General features: G+C 43.4%; 1 protein-coding gene across 2 annotated transcripts in view; it reads left to right on the forward strand.

Moving 5' to 3' along the window:
* Window positions 1-26,012, forward strand: part of LOC140714251 (glutamine--fructose-6-phosphate aminotransferase [isomerizing] 1-like) — a 108,742-nt gene that overhangs the window by 40,374 nt on the left and 42,356 nt on the right. For both annotated transcript variants that reach the window (XM_073025295.1, XM_073025296.1), the window contains exons 5-7: window positions 13,925-13,983; window positions 17,198-17,332; window positions 19,650-19,711. In XM_073025295.1, coding sequence (XP_072881396.1) covers window positions 13,925-13,983; window positions 17,198-17,332; window positions 19,650-19,711 — 256 coding nt within the window. The remainder of the gene's footprint in view (window positions 1-13,924; window positions 13,984-17,197; window positions 17,333-19,649; window positions 19,712-26,012) is intronic.

The raw sequence follows: 26,012 nt of genomic DNA on the forward strand, positions 1-26,012 counted from the left end.
ATGGCATCTCTTAACACCTTGCAGACAATAAAGTTCTGTAGAAATGAAGTGGCAAATAGCATTATTTTTATTTAAAACGTAACTTATTTTTTGGAAGCAGTAAATCATGTACAGGTTTGCTGCTGCTACGTGGATACAATGGCCTGCCAACAGCCATGCATTTTTAGGAACCTGTGGCTGCTAAAGAAAGAATGACTAATAACAGGATTCAGTGGATGCTGGAAACCCCCAGTAACACACACAAAATGCCGAAGGAACTCAACAGGTCAGGCAGCATCTATGGAAAAGAGTAAACAATCAACATTTGGGGACGTGCCCTGATGAAGGGTCTCGGCCCGAAACTTTGACTGTTTATTCCTCTCCATAGATGCTGGCTGATCTGCTGGGTTCCTCTGGCATTTTGTGTGTGTTGCAGAAGGAATGATAGCAACACATGGAATACCAGCAGTGAGTAATCCCCCACCAAAATGAACCATTTAATCCAAGGGGTCTTAGGGTGCAAACCTATAGCTCTCAGAATGTAGCACTGGAAGGCGATAGTGTGGTAAAGAGGGCATACAGAGTTCTTGCCTTCCTTGTTTGGGGCACTGAACCGGATTAGACCACATTTGGAATCCTGGTCATCATGTTACAGGAAGGAGGGGGATTGGCTGCACAAGAGGTTCACTGGGATGTTGGAGAGTATTAATTATAAGGAGAGGTTGGGCAAACTGGGATTGTTTCCACTGGAGTGTCAAGAGGTTGAGGGGTAACCTGATGGAACTATGTAAAATGATGAGACTGAGCAGATGTTTATCTTCCTGAGGCGGCCATGCCATATATTTCGAATATCCATTGCATTTGTCGTATGAGATGATGTGTTGGTAGTAATGGGCACGGTTAGACCTGTGGCTTTATCACTGGGTGCCTCAAAAAGGTGGTGGTGTCCATCATTAAGGACCCCTGTCAGCCGGGACATGCCCTCTTCTCGTTGCCAGCATCAGGAAGGAGATACAGAAGCCTGAAGGAGCACACTCAGTGATTCAGGAACAACTTCTTCCCCTCTGCCATCCGATTTCTGAATGGACATTGAACCCATGGACACTACCTCACTATTTCTATTTTGCACTACTTATTTAATTTAACTATTCACTTTTCTCTCTCCATTATTATGCATTGCATTGTACTGTTGCATCGAAATTAACAAATTTCACAACATACACCAGTGATAATAAACCTGATTCTGATTCTCCTTGTAACGTGTCTGGAATTGCTGTGAATTGTTATAGAAGTTGATTTACTAATATTGTATCACACAAGGATGATTAGAAGGCAGACTGAATGGAACTTGATTTTCTGTGATCAGCCACCTCTCCAACCCGGTTTCACTTAATCTTGAGAGCAGGACAGGCAGGAAATGTCTTGTATAATATAGATGCACACAAACTCAGGGTGACAAGGACTGTCTTGCAAATAGGGTGAAAGTCACTGGAAAGGTGTTGGGTGAGGCTGATGGACATTGCACTCTGATGGGGGTAATCTGAAGCATTCTGTATGGAAAGGGAGATGAGTTTGGTGGTGAAATGTTTGAGGTGCTGGGGTTGTGAGCCACACAGTTTTCTGCCTTGGGGTTGAGCAGCCTTTGGCATTTTCCTTCCATAAAAATAATTTGGGCAAAGTTCCACGTTGTCAAAGATATGAGCAGGCTTTCTCCCAACAGGATACTGCTCTCTTCCCCACCCTGGAGACCAGTGACTCTGAAGTAAATCCTTCTCTCTGCAATGACAGTTGATTTGTAACGTGAGTCAGTGAGTGTGACTCAAGGGGGAAGTGGGAGGTTTATGGAACAAGGCTTTAATCTGGAATTTGAAGGTGTTGAAATAGGGCAAGTATGTAATACCAGTGAAGCTATTTCCTCAGGCAGAGAAAATTCTGAACAACAGGATGTAAAATTCATACCAAGTGATTAGGTTATGAAAATCAATAAGCACTTCCTCATACCGTGGTTAAAATCTGGAATGGTCCCAGAGAATTGTGGATCATAGAAGACTTGACACTTATTGGGCAGTGATCCATTGTTCATGAATGATCAGAGAGAGAGGCATTGGCATGTAGATAAGTACTGTTCCTAATAAATGGTAAAATATTAATGTTTGAAGTGAGACAAATTTCTGGGCTATTTGTCTTGTTTACATTACCAACAGCTCCCCTGTGTCTTTGATTTCCTGTTGCTGGGGTGTCTTCCGCCTCTTGTGGGTGGGAGGGCAGGGGCGGACGAGGTAGAAAATTGTTGGCTCTGAACTGTACACACCTGTTCAAGCACATGTTTGATATTTTTTAAACACTCCACACCATAATCATGCACATTATACTATCTGCAAAATTAGAAGAAAATTACATGCTGTGAACATTTTTGATCCTAATCTCCACCGGTGATTTGGATTGTGATATTTACTAAAATTAAAAAATAAACCAGTGAACACTATTTAGCAATATGCAAATGAAAATATCCGGGAAAATTCTAGTTAAGTGATTATCTTTGGGTGAATTATTGTATTTTAAAATTTATCAGTTGTGCCCACGAAGATGAGACTATGCATACAATTTAGGCTAAGTATTTGACAAAAATGGACTACCTTTTGCTGCGTTGGGCCTGCCTTGCATTTCTAGGCAGACTAAACCTTAATGATTGATTCCAACCCTTACGAGATTTGGATGGAACTTGAAAACCAAATTTTGATACATGCATACTTGCCTCCCGTTACGCCACTGGCCTTTAGGGCAGCAATGATGGTCTTCCATCTCTTGACCACAAACAGATGTAGAAGGATTCTTCCTTGCTGTTTCTGTAACAGTTTTGTTTGACCAGTCAGGTTTGTTAGCCTTCAGCTGGATCTGGAGCGTGGAGGACTGATGGACCACTCTTAGTCTGGCCTCTACCCTTTGACCTGCTTGGCATGGGTGACCCTGCCGTGAGCCAAAGTTTAAAGCCCTGACCTTAGCCAGCAGAACTCTCTGGGTCACTGAGGAACGCGAACATCCAAACCATGATAAGGTTGTGATCCTCTTGGTGGAAATTTGATACATGTTGGTGTAAAATCATGCAATATAGAAGACTCTGCGGAACATTGATCAGCTGTTTGCGCAGAGATTTTCATTCGCTATGTTCATTAACACATGTAGCACTTTACAACATAATATGACCATAAGACATAGGAACAGATTTAGGCAATTTGGTCCATAAAATCTGCTCTGTCATTCAATCATAGCAGATTTATTTTCCCTCTCAGCCCCATTCTCTTGCCTTCTTCCAGTAACCTTTGACGTCCTGCCAAATCAAGAACCTATCAACCTGTGCTTTAAATATACCCAATGACTTGGCCTCCACAACCATCAGTGGCAATACATTCCACAGATTCCGTATCCTTTGGCTACAGAAATTCCTCTTCATTGCTATTCTGAATGGCAGTTCTTCTATTCTGTGCTGTCGGATCACTGACTCTCCCACAATTGAAAATTTCTTCTGCACTTTGTCTCGGCCTTTCAATATTCAGTAGATTTCAATAAGATTCCCCCTCATTCTTCTAAACTCCAATGAGTACAGGCCCAGAACCATTAAATGCTCTGCATAAATTAACCCCTTCATTCTCGTTATCCTTCTTTGGACCCTCTCCAAAGACAGCACATCATTCCTTGGATATAGGCCCAAAGCAGCTCTCAGTACTCCAAGCATGGACTGGCCAATGTCTTAAAGGCTCAGCATTACATCCTTGCTTTTATATTCTTGAAATTAATGCTAACATTGCATTAGCTTTACTTACTACGGTCTCAACCTGCAAGTTAGCCGCTAGAGAATCCTGAACTAGGATTCCCAAGCACAAACACGAGAAAATCTGCAATGGTGGAAATCCAAGCAACACGCCTAAAGTGCTGGAGGAACTCAGCAGGCCAGGCAGCATCTATGGAAAAGAGTAAACAGTCGACATTTCTGGCCAGAACAATTCATCAGAGTGAAGGGTCTCGGCGCAAAACATGGGCTGCTTACTCTTTTCCATAGAGGCTGCCTGGCTTGCTGAGTTCCTGCAGCACTTTGGGTGTGTTGCTAGGACTCCTAAGTCCCTTTGCACCTCTGATTTCTGAATTTGCTCCCTGTAAGGAGCCCTACTTCCTAGCACCATCACTGTTTCTGACACTGCCACGTCCATTTCATTGTCTCCTTCCTTCCTCGTCCCATCTCTCCCTGCAGGTTTCCTTCCTCCTGCAGCACCTCGAAGAGAATGGAGAGCTGGGCGGGGGTGTTGAAGAATTTTGCTTGTTATGTTCCTTTCTGCACCACCCCAACACTCCACTGCTGCCTATGGCTAAGCAGCTCCCAGCATGCTTCTATACAGAACAGAAACAGGTCTTTCTCCGGCTATGCTTGCCTGATTTATGTACAGTCCATACATACAGACGAGTGTTGGTGAGACGAGGGGCGGATTTTCCAGCTGCTGTGCAGTTGCAGGCACCTTCTGCCATATGGGAGCTCGGTCCATGATAAAATCTGAATGGTTCAGTTGAAAACCTTGGTTTAACTAAACTTTGCTGCTAGTTGGCCTCTGCTTTTATGTAAATATGTTGCTGGGTGGCCACGTTCCCAATTTAACTGGTCGGCTTATGACTAGCTCTGAGGAAGAGAAGCCTACCTATAACCTGGGGAAGGACCTTCATGGGTGCCACGTACCCGACAGGACTGAGGAATGTTTGCTTGCAGAACGTTTGTAGGCAGGAAAGCATTTTTAAAAAATATTTTTAAAGGTAGAATTTAACTGGTAGCATGTCTTGAGATGTACATGTCTTTTCATTAGGATGTGAAATGTATTCTCATTATCCCCTGCCCTCTTTCTGGTCCAATGAAGGATTTTACTGGATGATTGGAGAGATTGATTGCAAAAGGCAGTCAGACTTTTCAGAAACTGGTTTTGGTACCTTGACAAATTGTTATTAATCTATCAGGTCTTGTCCAAATTGTTATTAATCTATCAGGTCTTGTCCACACCTGTCAGTGGATTGGCTGAAGGGCAGTATTTCTCCTTTTCATTCCAACTCAATTACTCAGTGCCTTCAAGCATCATTTTGTGCTGATTGTTAAGGTTAATGTAACCAAGAGAAAGTTGGGTTTTAGAGTCTCGTGAAAAGTACTTACGACTCAGCTGCCCATTGATTCTGTTACTAGTGGTTCCCTTCTGATTTCACTAAGGAATTTAGGTATAAAATATTATTAATACCTCACAGGAGGCCAGTCAGCATCCAGGAGCCATTCACCCAATCCTGTTATTCCTTTCTGTGCCTTGTAGCTCATCAAATGGCAACCTTGCTGTTTCTTTATCAATTTGTTTGTTTTCTGTGAGGCCGAGTTGCTACCTCAACGCTCAACCCAGCACAGATGTGAAGCGTGCAAGGAGCTGGCTGGATTTGAACCAGGGACCACTTGCCTCGGAAGTCCAGCGATAATGCCATTACGCCATTGGCCAGCAATCACCCAACGTGTTTCTAATCTTTTCTGCTTTTCTCTTTGGAGTGTACGAGAAACCTCTGCTTATGGATCTATGAAAAGGCTGATGAAAGGTGGTTTGAAGAAGCCAGGAGCTTAAAAGCAGGGCTGTAAGCTGCCTGTCCTCTGCCAGATGTGGGAGAAGAGCCTGGGTGGGGAAATCATTGAACAGACTGGGCAGCAGATTTTCGTGCTTGTATCATTTAATGCAACTGGTTTTGTGATGCAGGCTGTAGGAAACGGATCGAAAGTCGGCCTTGGCAAATTCTGATGGTGCTTCGCTCTCCGGTGTCAGCTCTCCTGGCTGCAGTCTAGAGGTTATGGCGGGAGATCTTTCACCCCCATGGAACCTGCTTCAGTATACATTTGGATCAATGTGATCTGCAACGTTGTCTCCATTTAACTTTAAGACCATAAAACATAGGAGCAGAGTTTGTCCATTTGTCCCGTCGAGTCTGCTCCATCATTCCATCACACTGGATTTATTTTCCCTCTCAACCCCATTCTCCTGCCTTCTCCACCTAAACCTTTGATGCCCTTACTAATGAAGAACCTACCAACCTCAGCTTTAAATATACCCAATGATTTGGCCTCCACAGCCGTCTGTGGCAATGAATTGCACGGATTCACCACCCTCTGGCAAAAGAAAATCCTCCTCATCTCTGTTCTACAGGGACTGAAGCTGTGCCCTTCGGTCCTAGACTCTCCCACTGTTGTTAACATCTTCTCCATGTCCGCTTTGTCCAATCCTTTCAGTGTTTGGTGGGTTCCAGTGAAATCCCACTTCCCACCCCCCTTTCTTCTAAGCTCCAACAATTACAGCACAGAGCCATCAAATGCTTCTCATCCATTAACCCTTTCATTCCCAGATCCCCAGGATCATTCTTGTCAGCCTCCCCTGGACCCTTTCAAATATCAGCATATCCATTCTTAGATATGGGACCCAGAACAGCTCTCAGTATCCAAGTGTGGTCTGACCAATGCTTTATGAAGTCTCAGTCATAGTTGGTGGTTAAAACTGCTGTAGTTCCTTGTGCTTAAGTATTAATAATAAATGATCTGTCAATCATTATATTAAAATGGGTTATGTTTTCCTTGGGTTTGATCCTCGGGGAGCACGGCACCTAAATGGGCGCCTTATTGCTGCATTGAGCGCCCAATGCACAGTCTGAGGTTATCATCTTTCAGCAGAATCATCGTACTGTGTCAGAGCAGGTCTTTCGGAGGGACATAGACTGTTATGCAGATATAAACACAAGACATTCTGCAGATGCCGGGAATCCAGAGTAACACACACAAAATGCTGGAGGAAGCTAGAACAGAAAAGAGTACAGGCCATTCATCCCACAATGTTGTGCCAAACCAGTTAAAAAGCAATCAAAAACACTAATCCCTCCTACCTACACAATGACCATATCCCTCCATTTTTCTTACGTCCCTGTGCCGAGCTACGCGTCTCTTAAGAGCCTCTAATGGTTTTGCCATTACCACCATACCAAGCAACACATTGCAGGCATCCACCACTCTCTGGGTAATAAAAGGCTTGCCCCTCACATCCCCCTTGAACCTACCCCTCCGCCCCCACCTTCAATGCATGTCCTCTGGTATTAGACATCTCAACCCTGGGAAACACATATTCCCTGTCTCCTCTATGCCTCTCATAATCTTACAAACCTTTGTCAGATCTTCCCTTAGTCTCAGCTCCTCCACAGAAAACAACCCAAGATTATCCAGCACATGCCCTCCAAACCAGGCAACATCCTAGTAAACTTCTTCTGCACCCTCTCCAAAGCCTCAGCTTCCTTCCTATAGTGGAGTAACCAACTCAACAGGTCAAGTGACATCTGAAGGAAGGAATAAAGAGCCCAGGCTTTAGGCCGAGACCCTTCATCAGGATGGAAGAGGAAGGGGGAAGAAGCTAGAATGAGAAGGTTAGGGGAGGGGGAGGAGTGCAAGCCAAAAGCTGATGGCTGTAGCCAGATGAGGGGAAAGGTAGGTGGTGGGCGAGGAGAAGTTGGGAGGTGAAGATAAAGGGTTGAAGACAAGTTCCCAGAAAGGACACATGGCTGTGGACATGAATCTGGGTGATCACAAGGTTGAAGAGTTGGTGAACAGGAGTTATCATCAAGGGGAAGCAGTGAGGCTGAACTCCCATCGTAGATTTAAACCTACCTCAAAGAGACCTTACAGTGGAGCAGCATATTAAAAACACAAGAAATTCTACAGATGCCAGAAATCCAGAGAAATGCACACAAAAAAAATTGCTGGAGGAACTCAAGTGGCCAGGCAGCATCTAAGGAAAAGAATAGAGACGACGTTTCAGGTCAAGACCCTTCATCTGGTCTTGAAAGGAAGGGGGCCAGTGGAAATCTGTGCACTGTATAATCTTGGATTGAACTGGTTGGACTGATTAGAATGATTCCTTTGAGCACGTTCAAAGTAAGAGTGTTGCTGGAAGACTGACACTCTTAGTCCAGTGCAAGAGATATCCATCAGTAATTGGTGCCACTTGGCTACAGGACTGCATGCTGAGGGATCCGAGATTCAAGTTTCAAGTTTATTTATTACGTGTATATCGAAGCAAGCAATGAATTGCATTGCGTGCGCTGAAGCTCAGTATTGTGGGGAAGGACTACAATCTCAGGCCCTGCTGTCACTGGACACTGGGAGGCTGGGTCCTGAGTCTCAAATACTTTGAGGTTGTACTATTTACATGACTGGCATTGGCCTAGGTCAAAGTCAAAGAAACCTTTATTATCAAAGTGTGTATAGCACATACAACCTGAAGATTCTTCTCCTTACAGTCAGCCACAAAACAAAGAGCTCCAACAGAACCTATTTTTAACAAAAAGACTGTCAAGCAGCCAATGTGCAGAAAAAGAAACAAATTGTGCAAATAACAAAAGCAAACAAGCAACTGAAGTTCACAATGGAGATTTCATAGCCACAAAGTCAGCCATCACTGCCGCAGATCCAACAGCCGGTTAGTTCTGGATGACAGGCTCGGTTCAGCGCAGAGACAAGTAAACTCCGCAAAGCAGTGAATTGAACTGGCCCATCCCTCACCTCCAGCCCCAACACTATGACCTTTTCAGTCTCACCTGGTGCTTAAGCTGTCCAAACCTCAGGCTGTTACTCTCTCACATCTGGGCCCTGCCACTTTGAAGCACTCTTTGACTCGTACCTGACCACTGTCAAACCTGGGGTCATTCCTCACTCTCACATCTGGGCCCTGCCACTTTGATGCACTCTTTGACTCGTACCTGACCACTGTCAAACCTGGGGTCATTCCTCACTCTCACATCTGGGCCCTGCCACTTTGAAGCACTCTTTGACTCGTACCTGACCACTGTCAAACCTGGGGTCATTCCTCACTCTCACATCTGGGCCCTGCCACTTTGAAGCACTCTTTGACTCGTACCTGACCACTGTCAAACCTGGGGTCATTCCTCACTCTCACATCTGGGCCCTGCCACTTTGAAGCACTCTTTGACTCGTACCTGACCACTGTCAAACCTGGAGTCATTCCTCACTCTCAAACTCAGGCCCTGTTGCTTTGATGTGCTCTCAGGCCTGGGCCTGTCACCTCGATTGGACCCATACCTGACCGCTCCAGTTTGCCCAATGGTTCTTTCTTTGTTCTCTGGCCCTGCTTTGCTCAGCTCACCTTACCTCGGTTCTGCCACGCCGAGTCACCTCCAAGTCCACCCCAGCAATGGCCAAGCATTGGCTCATTCTCTGCTCTCAGGCCTGGGCCTCGCTGCCTCGAGTCAGCCCATACATGCTTTGCTGCAACTGTCCTGTTCCTTCGACACTTCAGTTCACACCTCAGAAATGCCAGGTGGTACAGGCAGTTCAAGAGCTCAACTCCAAAAAGGAAGCTGCAGGGTATTGATTGCCGTGATTGTTTTCCAAAAAAAGTGTAATTAATAAAGTAGTTAGTAGTTTTCTTTATTCTGTTTGCTATAGGCGAGTAGTCACTGTGCTTCTCCAGTACCATCTTAAACCAGTGCTTTGTACATAGAGTGTATTAATGATGACAATCTTTAGAATCATAAAGTAATACCACACAGAAGCAGGCCTTTCAGCCCTTCGAGTCTGTGTTAATCCATTAATAGCCCCATTGACCTGCACCCAAATCATAGCACTCCATGCCTTTCCCATCCGTGTACCTATCTAAATTTCTCTTAAATGTTGAAATCAACCCTTGCATCCACCACTTGGGCTGGCAGCTCGTTCCACACTCTCACCACCCTCTGAGTGAAGAAGTTCGCCCTCATGTTGCCCTTAAGCATTTCATCTTTCACATTAACCCATGAGCTCTAGATCTAGTTTCACCCAATCTCAATGGAAAAAGCCGGCTTGCATTTACCCCATCTATACTTCTCAGAATATTTCTACATCTATCAAATCTGTGTTCTAGGGTATAAAGTCCTAACCTATTGAAACTTTCCCTATAACTCAGGTCCTCAGGTCCTGGCAACATCCTTGTAAATTTTTTCTGCACTTTTTCAATCTTATTTACATCTCTGTTGTAGGTAGATGACCAAAACAACACACAATATTCCAAATTATTGATTTATGAAGGCCAATATGCCAAAAGCTTTCTTTACAACTCTATTTACCTATGATGCTATTATCAAGGGATTATGCATCTGTATTGCCAGATCCCTCTGTTCTACCATACCCCTCAGTGCCCTACTGCTCACTGTGGAAGACCTACCCTGGTAGGCCCTCCCAAAGTGCAACACCTCACCCTCTTTGCATTAACTTCCATCTGCCAATTTTCGGCCCGTTTCACCAGCTGGTCCAGATTTTGTTGCAAGCTTTGATGGTTTTCTTCGCTGCCCACCAATCCCCGCTGTCTTGCCTTCATAAACCTTTCCGGTTACTTCCTGAAAAAACTCGATGACCCACCATGCACAAAGCTATGTTGACGATCCCGAATCAGTTCCTGTCTATCCAAGTACTTATATATCCTATCCCTTAGAAAACCTTCCAGTAGCATTCCTATTACTGACGTTAGGCTCATTGGTTAATAATTTGCTGGCTTATACTTAGAACCTTTCTTAAACAACGGAATAAAATCAGCTATCCTCCAATCTTCCAGCATCTCACCCATGGCCAAGGATGTTTTAAGTATCTCTGCTAGAGTCCCTGTAATTTCTGCACTAGCCTCCCACAGGGTCCAGGTGAACATCTTCAAGCACTGGGGATTTATCTATCCTAATTTGCCTCAAGAGAGCAAACAACTCCTCTTCTGTGATTTCTGTGGGATCCATGATCTATCTCACTGCTGCATTACCTCACATCTGAAGACTTTGCATCCATCTCCTGAATAAATGCAGATGCAAAAAATTCCATTTAATACCTCACCCATCTCTTTCAGTTCCACACATGGATTATCATTCTGGTCTTCTAGAGGACCAATTTTATCTGTTGCTAACCTTTTGCTCTTAATATATCTGTAGAAACCCTTAGGATTTTCCTTCACTTTTTCTGGTAGAGCAATCTCGTGTCTTCTTTTAGCCCCCCTGATTTCCTCCTTCAGTGTTTTCTTGCATTTCTTATGTATTTTCTGGCGTGGTTCCGGAGGACTGGAAAATTTTAAATGCCACTCCACTCTTTAAGAAGGGAGGGAGGCAGAAAAAAGGAAATTGTAAACCAGTTAGCCGTGACCTTAGTGGTTGGGAAGATGTTAGATGTCAGTTGTTAAGGATGAGGTCATGGAGTACTTAGTGACACATGACAATATAGAACAAAGTCAGCATGGCTCCCTTAAGGAAAAATCTTGCCTGATGAACCTGTTGGAATTCTTTGAGGAGATTACAAATAGGATGGATAAAGGGGATGCAGTGGATGTTGTATATTTGGATTTTCAAAAGCCCCTTGACAAGGTGCCACACATGAGGCTGTTTACCAAGTTAAGAGCCCATGGTATTGCAGGAAAGTTATTGGCATGGTTAGAGCATTGGCTGATTGATAGAAGCCAGAGAGTGGGAATAAAATGATCCTTTTCTATGACTTGTGGTGTTCAGCAGGGGGCAGTGTTGGGACCACTTCTTTTTATGCTGTTTATCAGTGATTTAGATGATGGAATAGATGGCTTTTTTGCCAGGTTTGCTGATGATATGAAAATTAGTGGAGGGGCAGGGAGTTTTGAGGAAACAAGGAGACTGCAGAAGGACTTGGACAGATTAGGAGAATGGACAAGAAAGTGGCAAATGAAACACAATATTGGAAAATTCATGGTCATGCACTTTGGTAAAAGAAATAAATGTGCAGACTATTTTCTAAACAGGGAGAAAATCCAAAAATCTGAGATGCGATTGGACTTGAGAATCCTTGTGCATAAGAGCCGAGGAGGGGTAAAAAGGATCAGCCATGATTGAATGGCAGAACAGACTTGATGGGCCGAATAGCTTAATTCTGCTCCTATGTCTTATAGCCTTATACTCAAGTATCTCATTTGTTCTTGCCGGCCTATATCTGCTGTACACCTCAGGTTTTTGTTTCTTAACCAGGGCCTCAATATTTCTTGAAAACCAAGGTTCCCCAAGCCTGTTATCCTTGCCTTTTACTCTGACAGGAACATACAAACTCTCTACTCTCAAAATTTCACTTTTGAGGGCTGCCCACTTACCAAGTGCACCTTTTCCAGGGAACAGCCTGTCCCAATCCACGCTTACCAGATCCTTTCTGATGCCATCAAAGTTGGTCTTTCTCCAATTTAGGATCTTAACCTGTGGGACCAGACCAATCTTTTTGCATATTTATTTTGGAGTTAATGACATTGTGATCACTAGATGCAAAGTGTTCACCTACACATGTACTGTCATCTGCCCTGTCTCATTCCCTGTTAGGAGATCAAGTATCACACTCTCTAGTTGGGACTTCTGTGTATTGATTAAGGAAACTTTCCTAAACACATTTGACAAACTTTCCCATTTAGTCCTTTTACAGTATGGGAGTCGAGTCAATATAGGAAATTTTAAATTATCTTCTATCACAAACTTGTGTTTCCTGCAGCAGTCTGTGATCTCTCTACAAATTTGCTCCTCTAAATCTGAATGGGACTAGGTGAGAATAAGCATTTGGCATGGACTAGGAGGGCTGAGATGGCCTGTTTCCGTGCTGTAATTGTTATATGGTTATATATTATAAATCCTGCGGACTGGTGGCTGGTCTATAATAATCCCATTAACATGGGCATACCTTTCTTATTCCTCAGTTCTACCCATAAAGCCTTACTAGATGAACCCTCTGTCTGAGCATTGTTATGACATTTTCCCAGACTAGTAATGCCACCCCTCCTGCTCTATCACATTTAAAACAACAGAACCCTGGAACACTGAGCTGCCATTCCTGCCCCTCCTGCAACCAAGTCTCACGATTGGCTATAATACCATAATTCCATGTGCTGATCCCAAGCTCATCTACCTCTCCTACAAAACTCCTTGCAGTGAATTATACAAAGCTCAGAACATTAGTTCCGTGCACTCAATGTTTTGCTTCCTGACTTTGTCTGAAGTATTAACAACATGCCTCCACAACCTCTCCGCTATCTACTCTGGCATTCTTGTTCCCATCCCCCTGCAACGTTAGTTTTAAACCCTTCCCCACCCCCCCCACCCCCTGCTTGCAGTACAGAAAAATCCCCCTGAAGTTCAGGTGTGAACCATTTCTTCTGTACAGCTCCCAGATTCCCTGGAAGAAAGCCCAATGATCCAAAAATCTGAAGCCCTCCCTTCGACAGCAACACCTTAGCCATGTATTAAACTATATGATCTTCCTATTTCTGACCTCACGAGCTGCCAGTCCTGCCCCCTCCGGCAACCAAGTCTCACTAATGGCTACAATGTCATAATCCCTTGTGTTGATCCATGCCCTGAGCTCATCTGCCTTTCCTACAATGTATTGAAACTCAGAGCATTAGTCTCTCCATGCTCAATGTTTCGATTCTTGATTTTGTATGTAGGCTTGTCAGCACCTCTCTCCACTATCTGTTGTGACGCTTTGGTCCCCATTGCCCCGCAACTCTAGTTTAAACTCTAAACTAACCTCCCCACCTCCCCACAGCCACCCCATGCAACACTAGCAAACCTTCCCGCTTGGATATAGTCCCCTCCCCTAGTTCAAGTCCAAACCGTTCCTTCTGTACAGGTCCCACCTTCTCTGGCAGAGAACCTGATGATTTGTATATGTAAAGCAATTCAGCAACTGTTTTGTATTTCTGGTATGTTAGTTTTATGAATGTTTTATTTTTGAATTCAAAATAAATCTTCCAATCAAGGACACAGGCACTTGTGAAATAAGTCAGTAATTTGACCTAGATTTCAGTGGAAAATTAGTTGGTAATTTCTGCATTCCTTGTCTTTTCCTTGTATTAACATTATTGTTTTTAAATTGCAGAGTTTGTTGTTATTCATAATGGCATAATTACAAACCACATGAATCTAAAGAGGTTCCTGGTAAGTACTCAGCAATGCTTAACATTGGTTTCCTCAGCATTTTCACTGTGTAGCGCCCAGTTATTCCCTTACATGGAAGTTCTCTGAATTAACTAGATGCAAAGGTTCTCTAATAACTGGATGTTTTACTAGAATGTATTATATACAGTTACCCAATGATTCTCTTCTCCAGTTTTTCCCTGTCCCCTGAAGCAACATTCTGGCAAAGCACTGTGTGCGTGTGTGTGTATGTGTATGTGTGTGTGCGTGCATGCGTGCGGTCGGTCACTCTCTTGGTCGCTGAAAGTCATGTGCTGAGACTTCCCATCTTCCTCATCAGAATCTATGAATATTTGTTGCCTCCCATTAAAATTCTTAGATCTGTATGATCCTCCATTCTGTGTTTGTGTTTCTGTTTGAAAAATGTGGGAGGGACTGATTTGTTTTGATCAAGTCATATCCTTCAAGATTGAGGATGGTTTACCTCTGTGGGGTCTGAACTATGAAAATGGACAAGGGAGAGCCAGTGGATGTAGTGTACCTGGACTTCCAAAAAGCTTTTGATAAAGTCCCACATAGGAGATTATTGGGCAAAATTAGGGCACATGGTATTGGGGGCAGAGTACTGACATGGATTGAAAATTGGCTGGCTGACAGGAAACAAAGAGTTGTGATTAACGGGTCCCTTTTGGAATAGCAGGCTGTGACCAGTGGGGTACCGCAAGGTTCGGTGTTGGGACCGCAGCTGTTTACAATATACATTAATGATTTAGATGAAGAAATTAAAAGTAACATTAGCAAATTTGCTGATGACACAAAGCTGTATGGCAGTGTGAAATGTCAGGAGGATGTTATGAGAATGCAGGGTGACTTGGACAGGTTGTGTGAGTGGGCAAATGTATTGCAGATGCAGTTTAATGTGGATAAATGTGAGGTTATCCACTTTGGTGGCAAGAACAGGAAGGCAGATTACTATCTAAATGGAGTCAAGTTAGGAAGAGGGGAAGTACAACGAGATCTAGGTGTTCTTGTACATCAGTCAATGAAAGCAAGCATGCAGGTACAGCAGGCAGTGAAGAAAGCTAATGGCATGCTGGCCTTTATAACAAGAGGAATTGAGTATAGGAGTAAAGAGGTCCTTCTGCAGCTGTACAGGGCCCTGGTGAGACCCCACCTGGAGTATTGTGTGCAGTTTTGGTCTCCAAATTTGAGGAAGGACATTCTTGCTATTGAGGGAGTGCAGCATAGGTTCACAAGGTTAATTCCCGGAATGGCGGGACTGTCATATGTTGAAAGATTGGAGCAACTGGGCTTGTATACACTGGAATTTAGAAGGATGAGAGGGGATCTGATTGAAACATATAAGATTATTAAGGGATTGGACACACTGGAGGCAAGAAGCATGTTCCCACTGATGGGTGAGTCCAGAACTAGAGGCCACAGTTTAAGAATAAGGGGTAGGCCATTTAGAACAGAGATGCGGAAAAACTTTTTCACCCAGAGAGTGGTGGATATGTGGAATGCTCTGCCCCAGAAGGCAGTGGAGGCCAAGTCTCTGGATGCATTCAAGAGAGAGTTAGATAGAGCTCTTATAGATAGCAGGATCAAGGGATATGGGGAGAGGGCAGGAACGGGGTACTGATTGCGTATGATCAGCCATGATCACAGTGAATGGCGTTGCTGGCTAGAAGGGCCGAATGGCCTACTCCTGCACCTATTGTCTATTGAACTGACTCTGATATGGATTAGGTAGGAGCTGGCTGAAGGGGTTGGGGTCTGGGTAGTTTGTGAGCTGTTGCACTCCTGCCACTTACACTGTGTTTCTGTGTGCTCTCAGTATGTGTCCTTGAGCTTCTCAAGCTAGTGTTCCTCCACCTTACACCAGAGGGCTCCACGAGTCGCTGGGGATGTTGCATTTCTTCAAGGAAACATTGAGCACATGTTTGAATCCTTTTTATCTTTGCCTGGCTATCTTCTCGTGTGACTTGAGCTGTAAAGAAACACATAACAGTGTTTGCATGTGAGAGAACATCACTAGTTCAGACTGCATTCCTGCAATTAAAATGCATTATCTTCCTGCATAATCTAGCTGGCATTGGAAAGGGTCCAGAGGAGGTTTATGGGAATGATCCTAGGAATGAGAGGTTTAACCTATGAGGAGACTTTGATGTCTCTTGGTCTGTACTTGCTTTTGTTTAGAAGAATGAGGTGGAACCTTATTGAAATCTACCGAATATTGAAAGGCCTGGACAAGTCCATGTGCAGAGAATTGTTTCAGTAATAGGAGAGTCTAGGACCAGATGACGCAGCCTCAAAATAGAAAAACATCCATTTAGAACAGAGATGACGACGGATTTCTTTAGCCAGGGGTATTAAATCTGTGGAATTCTTTGCCATAGAAGGCTGCGGAGTCCAGGTCACTGGGTATATGACCTGGAGGTTGACGAGTACTTAATTAGGACATCAAAGGTTACGGGAAGAAGGCAGAAGAATGGGTTTGAGAGCAAGAATAAATTACCCATGATCAAATGGTGAGCGGATTCAATGGGCCAAATGGCATAATTCTGCTCCCACGTCTTACGGTCTTATACTGGAATAGCATTATTTTCAGGTTGAAGCATTAACTGTGCAATGTCTGTGATATCTTCTGGGCAAATTCCATCAGCAATAACTAGTGTTCAAAGTAAAGAAATGGCCTTAAACTGCACTGGCATTTCATGTAGGCAGAAAAAGAAAACAGCTTTATGAAACCTGTCTGTTCATGCCTTCATACATTGAAGATTATGTAGATTATGCCTCTGAACCAAATAATTGTAACTTCATATATCACAAACTCCAGACAATTTGTTCCTTGCCTATTCCACTAACAAATGGAAACACAGTAAGGCCCAGTGGATGAGGGCAATGAAGGAGGAGGTTCATAGTTTGTGTTTTGATGGCAATTGCCATAATGTTGAATTTTGATGAATTGTCTCTCCATTTTACCTGTTTTTTGTCCACCTTTCTTTTGACTTGCTGTTGATGTCCAAGCTATCAATTACCTTGAAATTCCTATCCTCTATTTTCAAAGCCTATCCCCTCAGCCAAATTTGCCGATGCCCCTTGACCTCCCCAGGTACATTCCCATTTAATCACACCCTCCCAACAATGCAACTTCGGGGCACCTTAACGCGAGCCCCAAGTTGCTGCTGTCATCGCGAGCAGCTGTTTCACGTGAATTTTCTTTCCCTTTTAGGAAAGCAAAGGTTACAAGTTTGAGTCGGAGACTGATACGGAATCCATTGCCAAACTGATCAAGTATGTGTACGATAACAGCGAGGATGAGAACATCAGCTTTGCTACTTTGGTGGAGAGAGTCATCCAGCAACTGGTGAGTGAGAAGTGCGAGTGTTGTGCCAGCCTGGAGGCTTTTATATCATGTGCATGTTACATAATTTCATAATTGATAACCTTAGGAGGCCATTCAGCCCACCGAGTCAGTGTCAGCTCTCAGTCCCATCCCATTGCCTTTCTTATTTCCTTGTAAACAATTTTCTGTCCCAAGCCCATCATCCCCTCTGAAATCTCCTGCACCCACGCACACTTGGGGTAAATTACAGAGCTCAAGTAGCCCACTAACTGGGAGGAAATGTGAGCACCCAGGGGTGACTCACACAGTCACAGAGGAAGTAGAAGCTCGACACAGGCAGCACTTGAGGTCAGGATTGAACCCAGGTCGCTGGAGCTGTGCTACCAGCTGTATCACTGCCACTGAAATGATCAGACAGTGTATCTGATTGTCCTAGATCTGAATTTGAGGCTCCTTGTAGACCAAAATGGAATCATATCCCTCAGTCAATGGGGACATTGACCAAGAGGTTGTACTAATGAGATGGCGTTTGAAATTGGATGTTAGCCGAATAGTTATCTTGCACAGGGTGTGCATAATTTTGCGTAATTGTTGAAGTAACAGAATGGTTTAGGTCATCTCGTTCTTCCTACTGAAACTCTTAGTCGAAGGCACTGGACTTCTCATATGTTTAGAAAAGTGATGGTTCTCTGTGCAGCCGACTTCAAACCTTTTCCGTGAATATTTCACCTTTTTTTTTACCGAATTTCACTGTCTCATTATAATCAATTCATTTGTTCTTGCTCTTGTACTTTCACGTTCTCATATGCTCCCTATTTTATGACATACATGATAAGATATAGGAGCAGGAGCAGGCCATTTGGCTCATCGAGTCTGCCATGCCATTTGATCATGGATGATTTATCATGGCAAGGAACAAAAATGCAAGAGCAAGAATATATTTTAAAACAAATTAAAAGAATATCTGTTAATTGCAGGGTGACGTAAGTACTTTCTTACTGAATATAAGCTCAGACCCCAAATGGGAAGAAAAGGAGAAATGTGTCAGTAAATAAATTTATTCCCTAAGTAAGCAATGCTAGGGCAGCTGTTAATCTCCTTACAGATTAGTCAGTGTGGTTTCAATGGGTTTCGCTCTTCCATCATTCTGGCTCAAGCAGATTATTCTAGTGCAATATTGTACCTCAGTAAAGCACAGGAAGCATCTCAAATCATCTATCTCCTTCACATGTGTTGGTGCGTGGCCAAATGCTTAAGGCTTTGGGCTGATGATCTGAAGGTCATTAGTTCAAGCCTCAGCTGAGGCAGCGTGTGTGTCCTTGAGCACCTGCTCCTGCACGTTTATAGCCCAGTGGTGGTGGTTGGTGCAGTATGGACAAGTTGAAAGGCCTAGACACAGTAGACGTGGAAAGGATGTTTCCCATGGTGGGAGAGTCTAGGACAAGAGGGCACAGCCTCAGGATGGAGGGGCACCCTTTCAAAACAGAGAGGTGGAGAAATTTCTTTAGCCAGAGGGTGGTGAATTTGTGGAATTTGCTGCCATGTGCAGCTGTGGAGGTCAGGTTGTTGGGTGTATTTAAGGCAGAGATTGATAAGGTTCTTGATTGGACATTGCATCAAAGGTTACGGGGAGAAGGCCGGGAACTGGGGTTGAGGAGGAGATAGAAAAAAGGATCAGCCATGAGTGAATGGCAGAGCAGACTCGATGGGCCAGATGGCTTAAGTTTGCTCCTATTTCTTATGGTCTTGTGACTGTGCGGGTTTACCCCAAAGTGCTTCAGTTTCCTCTCATAGACCAGGCATATGGTGGTGGGTTAATTATCCCTGTAAATCTGGGCAGTGGGGAGGGAACCACTGGCAATGCGAGGAGTGTAAAAAATTGGTTTAATTGTGTTTTTGATGGTTGGTCAGGACCTGGTGGGATGAGGGGCCTGTTTGCATGCTGTAACAACGCTGATTCTGTCTGCTGGAATCTGACCTGCAACCGGCTTCTGCTGTGTGTATGATACTGCCCTTGGCCAAAGACCCAAGCTTGAGTGGCCTGGGCTTGTTATAATCACTGTGCTGAGCAACACTAATCATCAGTGCACTGGAGTACCCATCTGAGCTGGTGGCAGGTGATCAGACAAGATCTGACAACAGATTACCTCAGCTGCTGGAATAAGCTGTTGTCTGTAATTGATGTTATAAGCTGCTTTTGAAAGGAACCTCAGTCCCCCTTATATAGTTACTAAAATTGTCTGCAGAAATAGCTACTTTAAGGATGAAAACATTGTTTTCAGATTTTTTGATAGAAATTGCATTGTGTTGTACACTAGTAACTGTGCTGATTTTACAGGAAGGTGCCTTTGCCTTGGTGTTCAAGAGCGTTCACTTCCCTGGGCAAGCAGTCTGCACCAGGTAATCTATCCTAGCTCTGGATTTTAGAGAGACATTTTCATGCATTTTATTTACAGCTTACTAAATGGCAGCCTGCCTGGTAATGGCATTGGGAAAAACTATTTTTGTTTGTATTCAGAAATAGAATGAAATATCTCTCAACCTGGAGTTCCATTAACATATTCAGAAAACATCACTATGTACTAAAAGCAATTTGGCTCATTGGTCCAACACATCCTTGGCAACCAAGGTACTGTCCTGAGCTGGTCCAGTTTGCCTGTATTTAGTCCATATCCCACAAAACATTTCCTATCCATGAATCTATCTCTCAAGTGTCTTTCAAATATGGTACATGACCTTTTTGATAGCTTATTCCATGTACTCACCACCCTCCGTGTGATAAAACTTGTCCCTCAGCTCCCTTCTAAATCTATCTCCTCTCAACTGAAACCTATGCCTTCTAATTTTAGACTCCCCTATCCTGTAGAAGAAGGACTGTGATTACTCACCTTATCTACCACCCTCATGATTTTAAGAACAATTCTAAGGTCACCTCTCAGTCTTCTGATGCTCCAGAGAGCAAAAGGCCCAGCCTCTCCTGATAAGTCCTTCACACCTGTCAGCATCCTTGTGGAATTTTCTGCACTCTCTCTAGCTTAATGGAATCCTTCCTGTAACATTGCAACCAAATCTGCACACCATATTCCAGGCAGGATCTCACCAATGTCTCATGCAGCTGTAGCATGATGTCCTAACTCTCTGGTACGCAGAAGGCACTCAGTATTCTAATTGGAATATGGATCAGCCAGGAGTGAAAGGCATCTAGGGCAACACACAAAATACTGAAGGAATATGGCAAGTTGGGCAGCATCTATGGAAGGGAATAAACAGTTGACGCTTCAGGCTGAGAAGGGTATCGGCCAGATAAGCTGACTTGTTTATTTTCCTCCATAGATGCTGCCTGATTTACTGAGTTCCTTTAGCATTTTTTTGTGTGTATTGCTTAGGATTTTCATCATCTGCAGAATCTCTTGTGTCTATGAAGAACATCTAGGGGTTGGAATGGCATGAGAGTGGGAAGTTAATGCTGGGTTGTTGAGCACCTTGGAAGTCTCAGTCTCACAGAGCAGGAATGTCAGGAACTGGAAGGCCTGCAATCTGGGAACAGAATGCAGGGAATTCTGATGTTGGTTCTGCATGGCTAGTGTGCAGGGAACTTGGTACTTTCCTGTCCAGAATCGACGAGCTTCAAAATATTCGAGCTGCAATGCTGGGCTTTTGGGGCATTGTTCTCGGCGGTGACCATGGTTCTAGCCATAACTGTTAACTGGGCACCAGGAATGCTGCCCTATCAGATGGAGAGACAGGAGAGGCGCACAGAGTTAAGTCTTGGTGTTCATGAACTGTATTCTAATGAACAGGAAGGAAAGTTACTTCCATGGCCCCTGACACACACTGTCTGTTGGTCAGCCTCACTCCATGACCTATAGCTCTTCCAAATCTCCTGGTTTAGTTCCTTGTGTGCAGTCCTATTCACAGTTCTGCATTACCTCCCATCCGAGAAGCACACATTTTCAAAAAAACTCTCCCTCATATTCCCATATCTCTGTCTTTCAGAACACTTCCCCTATAACCTACAACTATCTGAAAATTTTCTCCAACTTGTGTACTTGTGTACCCTTAGTGCTCCCTCTCTATTTCCTCTCTCACCTCCTCTGTTGAAAGTTTCAACTCGTCAGGCATTTCAGGAATGCAATCATCTGGCGCTATACTAGGAAATAGCTACCACACTCAGCCTTCCTTCCCCCACCCCCCGAGAAATTCTCCTTAACCCCAAAAGTTTGCAGTTTACATCAGGTGAAGTAAAGGGTTAATGATAAATTAAACCTTCATGGCTGCATGTGGATAAGTGTACCATCTTGTAAAAGGCAGTCAGGTCTGATGCCAATGGAATTTGTCTGGACAGGTTTTTGGATCAGTGTTCTCACAGATCCAAGAACCAATTCAGTTCCCAGGTGATGAAGCCTTCCAGTTTCTTGGGGAAGGATAAGCTGTGTATTGCTTTCATGTGTGCTACTCCCTGGGATTAAAACATTGACAAGAATGTCAGGAATTGATTCACAATGGCTGTGAGGTACCAGTTTTGTGACCTCAGACTCCAGGACACATCACCTCCCAGTCAAAACTGCAGTAAGGTTGGATGGAGAAATATATTAAAAGATGACTATTCCTTGCAAATGAGTACATCTGTCAGCAAATCCACAGGAATTTTAGCAGAGTTGCCACCCTACATATCTCACTAAACTAGTGACTCTCTGTTTACTCAGTGGTTGATGTGTATATTTATGCTGGGTGGGAATGGGTAAAATAAACTGATCTCCAGAAGCCACTCCATTGAAATCTGCAGGCTTTGCTCAATGAGGCTTAAGAGTAATGTGATCATTAACAGGAAGCAGTTGAGTTATTTTTATAATTTTGCTCAGCCTTCAATGTAAACCTTTTAGCAACCTGAAGTTCCCTGTCCCTCCAGTGTGTGCTTCATATCATAGCTCTTCAACCAAAGTGTTCCAAAGATTTTGCCTTTATTTCACAATGAGCATCTGGAATTAAAAAGATAGTTTAATTTTTAAAGTAACTGTGTACAGTGAATTCCAGTTAATTGGCCCATCGGTTGATCTGGGCAGCGGCTTACTTAAAGGAGAGAATAGTGGGAATTCGCTTTGTTTACTCGGGACACTGTGCCATTTAATCGAGACAGGAGACTGTTGTTGAATAGTTTCTAACTAGCGTAGGTCGAGTGAACTTGTGTGACCGTCAGACACTACACCATGCTTAAAGCGAACGGAATTTCAATAGCATAACTTGCATGTGCTTGTGTTCAAATATCAGTGTTCTTTGTCACAGATAGTTGGTGAGAAATAAGCAATAAGACGATTTAGAATTGTTTTGCTCACTGCGGTTTCAAGCACTCAGGCTTGGAGATGCCAGAAACATCCGGGAGAACAAATGAAATGATTTCACTACTTCAGCAAGTTAGGAACTATTAAGAATTTGAAGGTATTGAAAATCATCTTGAATATTACAATGAAAATGAAGATGTGGAGGATGCAGTTGTTGAAAGTATTGTATGAAAACAATCTATTATCTGCATTAGGTGCCTGGGCCAATTTTATTCATTTGCATTGAATCAAAAGAACACAGCAGTGTGTTGATTGTCCATTATATCCAATGATGACACTGAAACCTGTGCGGGAGAGTTTTTAAAATGGAAAAGTCATTGTACTGAGACAGATCCACGCTCTCAACCTCGGAAATCTGGGTCCAGTTTTACTGATCACAAATTGGGATCTTCCTATGTTACAATGGATAACTATGAATTCTTCTGTACCTTAACATGCCCCTCGTTCTCCATGCTGCACTGCAGAACCACCTTCTTGTCTGCCGGATCACGCTGTTGATCTCGGTCCACCAGAGCTGACTTCACGCGCTAGGACAGGTATGGCCCTATTTCACAGGAATATGAGGCCTGCCAGCTGCCCTTGCTGGGTTTAGCCCACCTGTCGAAGCAGTGTACTGGGGTGTGGCCGCAGTCACGTGCAAACAGCTACTTGAAGCCACAGGTGAGAGCTGAGTGTCTGGTGGGAACCAAGGTTGAGTGAGTTGCCCCAGAATGACTTGACAAGCCCCTTCACCAGAGTTGCTATACCTTCCTAGACACACCATACACGGCAGTGTACATTGGATGATTACTCCACCAATAATTATTAGGAACTACAATAGAATTAAAAGTACTGTTTTATAGTACTATAGTAATGTTCTAATTTGTTCTGTACTTCAATGAAATAATTTTTACTCAGTTAAACAGTAGTCTGTCTTTTTTTATACCTTTATAACTATTTCCATGAAACGTCGGCTATTTGGTGCAGCCAGTTAATTGAATTCACAATGTTTTAAAAAGAAATTTCCTTGGCATGCCAGGACCAGCATTTTCTTGCCTTTCAAAGGAAAGTGCTGAATCTGTTTGAGCATCTGCAGCCCATGTGGTGAATGTGCTTGCACAGGGCTGGAAGGTTGGCACGTTTCAGTGTATCACCAGGGTTGAGACAGGGGTAGAGGTTCAGTGTCCAAACTGTCTGCTGAGCAAGTCAGAGAAACAACGCAGTTGGCGGTGCTCCCTTGCAGCTCTGTCCTCGTCTCTCTGGGCGGCCGGGGTTGTTAATTGGGAAATTTCCCATCAAAGTTGAGTTTATTGGCATATACACAAGTGCATCTATGCATAGCTGTGATGTAAAGCTTACTTGCAGCACATAGCATTAGGTAAATAGTATTCATAAGAAAAACAAATTAAACATAATTGTACACAGTCTTTACAAGAACACAATTAGAACAAAACAAAGCTATAGGAGTCCATCATAGGACATAGAACTTTGAACAATGAATTATTGGAACAGGCCCTTCAGCCAATGGGGTATGCCAACTATGATTGCCATGTTAAACTGCACATGGTCTATATCCCTTAATACCCTCTGTCTTCATCTGTCTGCCTCTGAAACAATGCTCTTATATTTGTTCTGCTATCTCCCATGGCAGATTCTCTGGGCTTTTAATAAAAAAACTTTGCAATGCAAATTATGATCTATTTCACACAGAGTGGTGGGTGCATGGAATGCCCTTTCAGGGGTGGTGGTGGAGGCAAATACATTAGGGGCATTGAAGAAACTTAGGTAGGCACATTGATGATAGAAAAATGGAGGGCTCTGTAGGAGGGAAGGGTTAGATTCCTTTTAGAGTAGGTTAAAAGACTGGCAATACATCGTAGGCCAAAGGACTTGTACTGTGCTATAATGTTTATGTTCTATAAACCTCCAGTGTCAGAGGTGGTGGATGGTTAAACCAGTGGAAGAGATTTCCACGTACCGGTGGCCTTCGGGATGTTGAGAGTGAGGTAGATGGCAGTGGCAGTTCCACTGAATGGTGGCCTTTGTTTTGGAGATGGCCGACGTCCGACATTGGACTGATCGTACTGGAACCTGCCGAAATTCCTTCTACATCTGAGACATGAGGAAGCTACTTGTACATCACTATCGTCGGCAAGTGGGCTGCTTCTGACTTCATTGGGAGAAAAGATGAGTGATAACTGGGATATTGAGAAATTTCTGCAAAATGCGCTCCACAAACACTTGAAAACTGGCCAGTTGGAAGTTTAGAAAACTACTTGTTTAGTGGATCTTGTATTGGGTCTGACTGCCAGAAATGAGAATTTAAATATACAGAGAATTGTGGATGCTGCAAACTGCCTTCAGTAAAAGCACACTTCTGGAAAGTGCTATCAAGCTATCTTAACACTATCTTCAAAGTTTCTTCCCCTAGGCAGTTAATCTGATCAACCATTCTAGTTAGCATTCCCGGCCCTCTCTATCTATTACTCCAGTCACTGCGCTGTACTGTAAATACTTTAGACCTTCTTATAATGTTTACATAGTAAATACTTGCTAGTATTTAAGGATTTATGCATATTTTATTCCATATCTGTATTTAACCTCTAACTTTTTTTTATTCTTTGTTTGTTATACTTGTTGAATGTTGTTGTTTTTCTATTGCAAGTCATGCCCTTTCAACACACTACAGCAAATTCTGAATATAGGTGAATGTATATAGTGAATAAAGTTGATCCTTGGTCCTATAATCCTTGAAATGGCACAAGTGGAGAATTATCTGCACAGTGATGCCTCAAATCCAAGGAAAGAAGTAACAAGAGGTCCTGGGAATTAGTCTAATTTTATAGTCGGAGTTTGACAGTGGAGATAAAAACAGAAACTACCAAGCAGGTTAGGATGCATCTGTAGAGTAAGGAAGAACAACTGAAGTTTCAGGTAATGACATTTCATCAGAAACACATCAATAGCATTTTCATTTTGACTTCTTACTCCAATCCACTAGGAGGCAGTGTCCTCCAGTTCTTTTCATCTTAGAAATTACCTCTTCCTTCTCGACTTCCTGTCATGACTTACCCCGCCTCATCCGAGGTTCTGTTGCTCTCGAAGAGAAACCTCCAGGAACAACCCCATCCTTTGAATCTATACTCTGTCAACACCTAGTTCCATCTCTAATTCATTCTGCTCTGGTCCAGTTTTGCTTTGTGACAGGAGTCACGTATAGTTCACAGCAAGTTAGGAAGAGAATGGGCCAGGTGAAGAGTATGAATTTCAAAGGAATCTGTAGTGAAGTGGCTCATAACAGTGCAGTTACTTATTGTAAAGAGTAAGATCCTATAAATAGTGTTGGATTATTGACCAGATAATCTTCTTTAATGTGTTGATTG

Source organism: Hemitrygon akajei, chromosome 21 (assembly GCF_048418815.1).
Source record: "Hemitrygon akajei chromosome 21, sHemAka1.3, whole genome shotgun sequence".
Taxonomy (NCBI): domain Eukaryota; kingdom Metazoa; phylum Chordata; class Chondrichthyes; order Myliobatiformes; family Dasyatidae; genus Hemitrygon; species Hemitrygon akajei.